This window comes from Chenopodium album, chromosome 9 (genome assembly GCF_948465745.1).
Source record: "Chenopodium album chromosome 9, dcCheAlbu1.1, whole genome shotgun sequence".
In the NCBI taxonomy this organism is placed as follows: domain Eukaryota; kingdom Viridiplantae; phylum Streptophyta; class Magnoliopsida; order Caryophyllales; family Amaranthaceae; genus Chenopodium; species Chenopodium album.
This window is the reverse complement of record NC_137842.1, coordinates 54,435,548-54,445,449: the sequence shown is the minus strand read 5'-3', so window position 1 is coordinate 54,445,449 and position 9,902 is coordinate 54,435,548. Positions and strand designations below refer to the sequence as shown.

At 34.5% G+C, this 9,902-nt stretch overlaps 1 protein-coding gene across 2 annotated transcripts; it reads left to right on the top strand.

Moving 5' to 3' along the window:
* The first annotated feature begins 3,099 nt into the window (after window positions 1-3,099).
* LOC145558580 (uncharacterized) lies at window positions 3,100-9,035 on the top strand. Of its 2 annotated transcripts, none has more exons than XM_081619865.1 (8): window positions 3,100-3,251; window positions 3,835-4,814; window positions 5,213-5,331; window positions 6,220-7,197; window positions 7,346-7,640; window positions 8,201-8,366; window positions 8,491-8,596; window positions 8,691-9,035. In XM_081619865.1, exons 2-8 carry the CDS (start codon window positions 4,032-4,034, stop codon window positions 8,806-8,808), a joined length of 2,565 nt encoding a protein of 854 aa, XP_081475991.1. In that variant the 5' UTR covers window positions 3,100-3,251; window positions 3,835-4,031; the 3' UTR covers window positions 8,809-9,035. The 2 variants fall into 2 exon arrangements, with proteins under 2 accessions (XP_081475991.1, XP_081475992.1); XM_081619866.1 differs by having other exon boundaries at window positions 3,111-3,338.
* The last annotated feature ends 867 nt before the right edge of the window (window positions 9,036-9,902 follow it).

Here is a 9,902-nt window from a genome sequence, read left to right as displayed (position 1 = left end):
GAAAAATCTCTAGAAATTAGAGAGCTCTGATACCATGTTAAACTCAAGAAATATTTGGAGAAAACGGATTAAGCTTTGTATTGATCATAAACATATATATATATATATATATATATATATATATATATATATATATATATATATATATATATATATATATATATATATATATATATATATATATACAATACATTAGGAAACCTAATAAGCCTAAAACTCCTAATAAGATAAACTTAACATAAATACAATATTAACATAATTAAACCAAACCGACTCTAATAAGGATTAGTGCATGATCAATTAGGATCATACTACATAGTACATTTAGGATTGAGATGATCCTACTTTTAACCTTATCAAAATGATCTTAAAGGCTGCTAACTCCTTAAGATCAAAAGCCCAACTCCATAAACGCAATAGTTTCTTTCAATATATTTAATTATGTCTTATTACTCTTTGTTGGAGCACCAACTCAACCAAAAGCTTAAGCTGATGATTGAGGCTCGGGAATATGTTTTTATACTCTATCACTCCCCCTCACATGAAAGACCCTTTGGGCTTGAAATGTGGATGCAACACAAACCCACCCATACCTAGTGCGAATTAATTCCACTTTGAAAGAGGGGCAGATCGAGATGAGATTCGAACGACCTTTGAGTCACGCTGACCCCGATACCATGTTGGAGGACCAACTCAACCAAAAGCTTAAGCTAGCTGATGATTGAGACCCAGGAATATGTTTTTATACTCTATTACTCTTGTTGTGAATGAAGTTATCTTGACTTTGTAACATCAATCTTATGTGAGAAAAAACTATGTGGCATCTTATTGCATGTAAAGATGTGCATTCAAGATGCATGTAGGCCCTATTCGGCAAAATAATTGGTAACAGGTAGCTTTTAGCAGTTAAGTAGCATGTACTTGATTTTTTTTTTTTTTTTTTGAACGGACATGTACTTGATAATTAGTAGTGAGTAAAGGATAGCTGTCAAAATAATATATGAGTGCTTGTCAATATGGTTTTTATCACTCCTTTTTAAAATTTTAAGGATATTATAATCCCACAATTTGATTAAATTACTAATTCAATCCTACCCTTCATCCAAAGTCGTGTTTACCAATTCTAACAACTTGGCCTTGAGATCAAGTGTATTAATTAGGAGATATTCAGGATTATAAATAGATTAGTAGTTATAAATATTACAAGTAAGAAGCTTTAATTATCTTACAAACTATTACTATTTTTTCAAGACAATATATATGCGTAGTATTTTAATAAGCCAAAATCTGTCTTTGATTGGAAGAGGTCCTACTCCCTATTATTTCTTTGTCTCATAATATAGTGTCATATATTAGGATATATGCATTAATCTAATAAATAAGTTGCATAAATTCTTTGTAAAACTTTGCAATAACCATAATATATACTATATAATATTATAATATACTTTAAAAAGAGTTCTCAAACATGTTAGTTGTTCAATGTCTTGTGACGTTCTCCTCATTCAATCGAAGTTTAATTTCAAAACAATTATCTTGATTTGATCAGATATTCATACTACAATAATCCGGGGCATAATCCGAACCCAAAAACTTGATGGTTATAATATTATAATACGAGTATTACTCTATATTGACTATATCTAATCATCTAATACCTAAACCCATAATCTCAATGCACTTATTATCAAATTTTCTATCAATTTGCTTTATATAATTATTTAAATTATCATTATTAGATTTATGATTACTTTGAGGATTAGCTACTCAAATCTTTCATTAAAGTAATTAAAGATTAAACTTACCTTAATCCTAATTCTACAAAATTTCATAATTTTGTAGCTTAAAAGTTCTTATTTCATAAAATAAAAGAAAAAGATGATCCATATAACTTTCACCTAACACCTACCACTACCATCACTACGCTATAATGATACTTTACAATCTAATCCAAGTATTATAAGAACATGCAACGACGTCGTCAAATAGAAGCTTTCATACCTTTATAGTAGACTTTCACTTACCGTTGTACTCAAGATTTAAATGATTAATCTAAAGAGTTATTTAAGGCAAATAAAACGGAATTAACAAAAACCTCTATTTTTAGCACACGCGTCTTTTCTTCTCAAGGATATGAGAATCCCCTAAAAAATCGTTGGAGTTAAGCTTAATTTTACTCCCTTCGTAATGACCGACGTGGCTTTCTTTGCTAATATTAGAATGAAACTTTGGATAGTGAGTGTATTTACTTATTGGAAAAACATCAATCTAATTTACCCTTTTTAGGTAAATTTGAGAAGATTGTCCCATATCTTTTAATTCGCATTTTTAGGAGTGGATGTTTTTTAAGCATGTAATGGTTGAATGTAGTTAAGTGTGGGTGGATGAGTTACCATAAATGGTATGATAGGAATTCAATAGAACATTGATTTTTCTAGTCAGAAGTAAGAGATAATCCATGAAGGGAATAACAGTTTAAATAAATTATAACAAAGCCAAAAAAAAAAAAAGAATAATTAGAAAAACGCCAAATTTTTAAACATTGCATAGATATTAGACACAATTCATACTCCACAATAGGTTTTCGATGCACATAAAAATAACTTACTTTGTACTATTTTTAGTCAAAATCACCTAGGTAGAGAGCTATGTTAGGGTAAGAAAATTTCTAAATATAGCCCGAATGAAATTCAATCAATTAAGGAGCAAATAAAAATCACGGGATAAAATCGTTAAAAACTAATATTTATGTTCACACGAGATAATAATGACTCGACAATCAATACATAAATAATATGACTTGACAGTCATTAATATAAATTACACGACATAATTTGACTCGATAGTTTATATAAATATAACCGGCGTATTCCAATCCGCTTTGAAAACTCCAAATTTTGGTCATTCCATTCCATTCATAAAAGACTCAATAACAAAAAAATCAAATCCCCAAATTGAAAAATTAAAATCAAATATTTTTTTTTTCTAAATTTATTTTGTCATAAAAATGGAAACCATAATAAATAAATCCCTCCATCAACGCATTTCCATCTCTGTCCTCCTCCTCACCTTCTCTCACTAAAAGACTCCTTCTTTCTCTCTCCTTTGTCTGTATTTTTTATGTTACTTTCTCGACAGCTTAATTAGAATATAAATTAGGGTTTTTCAATTTTAATTTTCCCCCTTTTCTCTCTCTCATTTTCTCACTTTTTCGGATTCAATTCAAATTCATGCTTTCTTCTTCTTCACAGGTACATTTCCAACGTTACTTTCTCTCTCCTCAATTTTACATGTTTTTCTCTTTGCTTCGAAGTTTCAACGAACACGACTCTTCCATGGTTAATTTTTTTATTTTTTTATTTTATTTTTTAATTTTACCAGTTCTTGTTGTGCATTCACGATCTATCCTATCGTTTTCACCAACATTTCCCTTTTCATTATTTTAATTCTAATTCAATTCTTATGATATGTCTATATTTATTATGAAGTTTGCTTATATTCTAATTTCTCTTCATTTTGTTTAATTTGGGTTTTTGGTGTTTTTAATGCCAATAATCTGAATTTTAATTTCTGGGTTTTTTTCGTTATTGTTGTTATTTTGCTTGGAAATGGGGTTGTTGAGAGGAGTTTTGTAGATAAATTTGGAATTCTTGATTAATTGTTTTGGGGGAAATATTGTGAATTCGTTGCAATATCTGTGAAATTATGAATTTGTATAGAATTTTTGTACAAGTATAAGTTATTTAATTTGTGAATATTCTAATTCTAAATTTGGTCAAATTTATTTTGGTTATGTTGACTATTGGAATTAAGGGTGTGTAATTTTTTCTGCAGATCCAATGATCTGATCATTTTGAAATTCGAAAACGATAGCGTGGCTAAGGTTTTTATTGAATGCGTGCGCTGTTCGTGGTATCATATCATTTAGAGGGTTGTTTGATAAATTAGAGAGGAAGTTGAAATGGTTAATTATTGTTGAATTGAGGCCTAAAATTTTTGGGGGTTTGTAGAGTTGATAGTTTAATTTAGAAATGGCAATAGCGGGTTTGCACAATGTTCCTGTGATTGAGTCTTCAATTCTAAGGGAGTCTCAATCATCATCATCAGGACGAGTTGGAATTCAAGGGAGTATAGGCACCCGAGCATCCTCAATCCGGCAGATGTGGCTGGAATTAGAAGATGAATGCGTGGTGAATCGTGTCCGTGAAAGAGGAAGGGCAAGGTTGCAACAAGAGAGAAATGATGCCTTGTCTAATTGTCAAGAAGGGGAAGGTAGGGGTGGTTTGGAGGATTCGAGTGAGAGTGAAAATGGGTCTGTGATCAACTCTGAGAGCCTCACAGGACCTTTAAATGAGCAGGATGATCGTCAGAGTATGACATCGGAGCAATCTCAAGATTTTGGCCTTGTTGAAAGGGCACGGGTTAGAAGAATTTTTCAGGAGTGGAAGAATAATGGTGGAGCCGCCCAGGCACCCAATGTTCCCCACAGGAACCGAGGATCAAGGTCGCAATGGCTTGGTGAGGGTGAGCGTGAAAGGGTTCGAGTTGTGAGAGAATGGATTCAGATGACCAGTCAACCGAGAGAAGACCAAGTTTCTGAAGCTGGTTCTCAGATTGAACAAGTCCGAGATGGTCAAGTTGTAGATCATAATGAAGGTCAAGTTGAAAATATTCGGAGGCCAATTCGTAGATTATGTGGCAGGCAGGCTCTGCTTGATTTATTGGCCAAGAAGGAACAGGAAAGACGACAAGAGCTCCAGGGCTTGGAGGTGACTTGTCCTGTTAGCCGATTTGCTCACCGCAACCGCATTCAGGTAAGATTTGCATTATATATCTCTATAAAAATTGAGTTTTTTTTTTTCACCTCCACGACTCCTCTCCCCTGCACCTACAAACACATTTCAAATGTCAGTATGGCTACCAAGTTATTTGTCTGAGTCATCTGCTTATTTTTCTGTTATTGCAACAATGCTTTCTCATTACAAACTTCATAGAAGATGAACTTTATCCCAATTCCAATTCCTGATCATTCCATTCGTTTCTATAATATAAATATATGTTTCTTAGGTCAATAAGTTCTGCTATATTGTACAACAATTCAGATAATCTTTCACAGGACTTGAGAGAACAAGGAATAAGGTTTTTTTTTATTTTTTTTATTTTTTTTTATGATAATTAATATATACTTTTTTTAAAAAAATTCTTTTTGCAGTCTTTACTTAGGATTCGGTGTTTCCAGAATATGCGGTCAGCTGAGTCAAGGAGGCCCAGTTCCACTGCTGAAAGTGAATTGGGGTTACTTAGGCAGCGGCAAACTGTGTCAGGTTTGAGGTATGTTTTTCATTCATTTATGCTTTTTGCATAATTGGCATTCGTGAGAACTTGTGGTATATATCGGTGATTTTGTGACTCATCATAGCACCTGGAGGTTTTCTTCGAATGCTTTATGCTGTTTCTGTAATTATCTTAGCATTCTCTAGTGTTCATATGTGTATGTTTTCATTTTTCTTATGCATAACTGACAATTCTGTTTAATCTCTAATGGTGGTTTTAAAATTCGTCATTGTATTATCTTGTGTTTGTATCTGTACTAGGAAGAGATTGTTTAGACCAAGGTGAAGCAATTGTATAAATCCTATGCATAGTCACAGTATGTTACATTTCGTGTTAAGTTCATTAAATTCATCAGATTTGTTATTGCTGATGCAAAACTAGTGCATTTAATGATTGTTTTAAACAAAGATTAGATGTCTTAGTTCTAAGACAACAAAGTCACTTTGCAGCATTACTTTTATTCAAGGAGTAATTATAAAAGTAAAAAGCGGGTTGGTGGGAAACAGATTTGAGTTCATCATATATTCTTGTGAGTTTTGCTCAGTTAGTTTAGGGCTTTAGGTTCATGCTTTTTTTGACCTTAAGTATCTGTGAAAGCCCATGATAAATGAACAACACTGGCTGTGGTTTGCAATTGTTTGAATTTTGGTGTACTATTTTTAAGTGGAGAAAAACTGCCGATTGAATTATTGGGTGCAGAGTAAATTATAATTGGGGGACATATCAGTCAAACATCTGTATGTGATGTGTATTGATCTGTTACTTTTACCTTTTTTTATTTTTATTTTGTTTTTTTATGCTTTGTCCTAGATATTAGGCAGCCATTTCCTAATATCTTTCTGTATCATATTATGTATTATTGTCCTAATCTCATGTAATATACAGGGGAGGTTTTCTATCCAGATTGGACAGCTTTCAAGTTCAAGCAAGTGACCTGTCTGGTAGTTCTTTGGAAAACAGTCCTCATAGTTTTAGAGATGATCAAACTCAGGCTAACAGCACAAATGAGGGCATTGACAGTACTCATGTACCAAATGATCCTCAGATTGAGGTCCTTGATGGTGCTCAAGTACAGAATGAGCTTGCAAATGAGATCCTAGATAATGCTCAACAAAATGAGTCTGCAAATGAGATCCTTGCTGTGACTTGTGAACAAAGTGATGTTGAAGGAAATGCTGGTGTTGGTCCATCTGCTGATGTAAATCAGTCGAGAGAAGGCAGTGGGCACATTAATTTGCAACAATTGGAAGTTCAAGCTGAAATGACGCTGGAGCTTGCCTCAGATGCGGAGAATAGATCAGAGACAGTTACTAGTGGGCTTGCTGTAGGTTCTTCAGACGAGGGCTACTTGCTGATGAGTTCTCAAGAACCTTCAAGAAGCGGAAGCGAGGAGCTTACTGATTTAGAAGAAGCCCATGAAATATCTCATCACTTTAACACTCACAGAGAAGATATTAACTTACTTAGTGAATTAGATGATGAAGTCCATGTATCTGAAGAGGTAAATGGCCAAAATTCCAGTATCCAGGTGGAAGACTGGCCAGAACATGTTACAATGTATGATGAAAGCAGATGGCAAGGCAGTGTATTATCAAACCAATGGAGAGATGATGATCAACGTGAAATTGACAGACAACATTGGCCTGTAGATGGTGCAGAGCTCTCTCATGGTGCTTTAGAGAGTGAAGTTAGAGAGCAGAATGATGCGCAAGAAGACTATTGGCATGAAAGTGGCTCTCAGGAAACTCCAAGAGATTGGCTTGGAATGCCTTCTTCTGGGGTGACTTCTGGTAGACTCGATACATATTATTTCTCTGATGATGATAATGTTCATCATATGGAGCTAAGAGAACTTGTGAATAGGTATTTGTTCTTGTTTTCTTCTTCTAATTCTAAAACGGAGGGAGAATAATTTAAACAGAAAAACTATACTTCAGTAGTTCAGTCAATCTGTTGTTTGCTTATTTTGTGTACGGATGTCTGTAATGATTGCAAGTGTTATTTATTGCAGAAGAAGAGTTTCAAGTCTTCTTCATAGTGATTTCCGGGAGAGCCTAGACCAGTTGATACAGTCTTATGTGGAAAGACAAACTAATGCTCCTGATGACTGGGAGCTACATGAAATGTCTCCACCTTTCACCATGCAGAATCAAGATCACCTAAGCACAGACCACAGTGAGGAGTCAGGACCTATTCATGCTGAGGAAGCCCAACGAGTCCTTCCTAGACCACCACCTCTCCCTCAGGCAAATTGGGGGCACAATGGGAATTGGTCAAGGCGTGAATCACAACAGCGCCCTGGAACTGTGAGTTCTGTTCTGTTGTGTTTACTACATATATGGCGTTTAGCATTTGCTATCTATCTTGTGCATTGTTTGAATATTGCTTTAATTTATACAACTCTTTGGTATTATTTGCCTTTTTTTGGAGGTCATTCATAGAGAGCACCACGATTTGTGTTTTATAATGTGTAGCAAGTGTTCATACTGTTTTCTGGTCCTTCTCAATGATAGCCATTTTGGTTTTAAACTTGTAGCCATTTCCGTACGCTATTTCTGTATTACATGAGTTTATTGATTATCTAGCTGTTCTAGCTTGTTGAGTAAATATGAAACGGTCTCCTTGTTGATTTTTGTTAAAGTTCCCCCCTTGGCCCATCCCCCACAAAGCTTTTGTTTCTTGCATGCTTGACATGCGTCTTTTCAGCTGCAAGATGATTCTATGAACTAATAGTTGTTTATTGGCTAAATTGTCTTCGTTCTGTAGCCTCTTTTTGACTTTACGCATGTATGTTTGTCTCTATATTATAGCCTTTTGGACTTTAAAATTATCTGTGGTTGATAATCCCAGTTTCCCATCTGCACAGGAGTGGGAGATCATTAATGATTTGAGGATTGACATGGCTAGACTGCAGCAAAGATTGAATAACATGCAAAGAATGTTGGAGGCCTGCATGGATATGCAACTTGAACTGCAACGTTCTGTGAGACAGGAGGTCTCTGCTGCTCTGAATCGATCAGCCAATCCATCTGGCAAGTTATTTGGCAGAATAGTTTATATCTTTATTTACTACTACATATAAGTATTTGGTTTATGATATATTCTTGCAAACTCTTATTATTGGGTTCTCATCTGTGTTTCCCTTGCTTTGAACAGAATTGCTCGAAAATGTACTGCCTAAAGATAGTTTCAAATGGGATTGTGTGAGGAAAGGCGTCTGTTGTATATGTTCTAACACCAACATTGACTCTTTATTGTACAGGTAAAATAAATCATCTGAAAATCAACATTATCGTATCTGAGTGAATTATCTGCTCTTTATTCATTATTCATATTTGATTTCGTTAATCGTGCAGATGTGGGCACATGTGCACTTGTACTAAATGTGCGGATCTGCTGGTTCAAGGTGATGGGAAGTGTCCAATGTGCCAAGCACCAGTTATTGAGGTGATCCGTGCTTATTTTATACAATAGAATAAAATGGAGGTTGAAAGTTGGCAATTCATGTCAACATAATCTTATTTCATTTTTTGGGGCAATTTCTCAGTGCTCATTCCTCCTGGTTACAAAAATACTGTGTTTTCTTTCCTTTTTCCACCATAATTTCTTTGTATATCCTGAAAAAGTTACAACTCTGATAGAAATACCCATTATTTAAAGGAAAGGATAAACCACAGGAGCAAATGGCTTCGTTGATCATACGCTGAGCTTCGTAAAAGCTATCTGATGTTTGTGTTTTTGGTTGTGGGGCTTCTCAACCCTGCACCAATTTATAAGCTATGTTTCTTCGAGGATGTACATATCATTTGCCGCCTTATCTAATGGTCACTGTCAATATAAGTTCTGCATCTACATAACATCATTGTAATGCTTGCAGCTGTGGCATATTTGTGTTTTTGGTCTCGTTTGCACTTAATGCAGGAACCTTGCAGTAAATACGCCTTGCGTAACTCGATCTTTCTCTTTGCAGTTTTTGATGCTACCCCCTACCCTCGCTTACCCCTCCCTCTCTCATTCATAAATTGTGCAGTGGCTGGCTTAAATTTTATTAATATCTGGCTGGCTTAAATTTTATTAATATCTGGCTGGCTAGCTCGTTGCGGACTTGTAACGTTCTGCTATTCTGGCCCCGTAACTTCATACTCTGTTGGGTTTCTTAGCTGTATTTTCTTACTTCTAGACATTGATTTCTGTCTCAAATGAAGACTATTGATGTTATTACTTTTATGACCACTAACTGTTCAAAGGTTTTGAAATACTAGTACATTTGACCCTAAAGAATGAAGACTAATGATAGTTATGCATTTTTTTCTAGAGTTTGCATTGGAATATTATATTCTAAAGCTCTTGCATAAATCACTGTCGGGCCTAAGATTTTAATGTACGCCGTTAGCCAAAAGCTTGAAAATATAAGTTGATTATACTAAGAGAGTGTAAAGGCAAGTACAAAAAACTAATTAGTACAAATATAATGAAATATGAAGTTCAATTATGCTTCTGAATGGTGTATAGGATAGTTGTATCTCTAAAAAAAAATTTATTTATTTATTTACTTGCCCCTCATTTTT

Bases quoted from the DNA above. Each gene is read 5' to 3' on its own strand.
- LOC145558580 (XM_081619865.1), top strand. From the start codon at position 4,032: ATGGCAATAGCGGGTTTGCACAATGTTCCTGTGATTGAGTCTTCAATT. The intron at 8,367-8,490 runs GCAAGTTATTTG...TGCTTTGAACAG, and splicing joins TCGATCAGCCAATCCATCTG to AATTGCTCGAAAATGTACTG. The intron at 8,597-8,690 runs GTAAAATAAATC...TTAATCGTGCAG, and splicing joins ATTGACTCTTTATTGTACAG to ATGTGGGCACATGTGCACTT.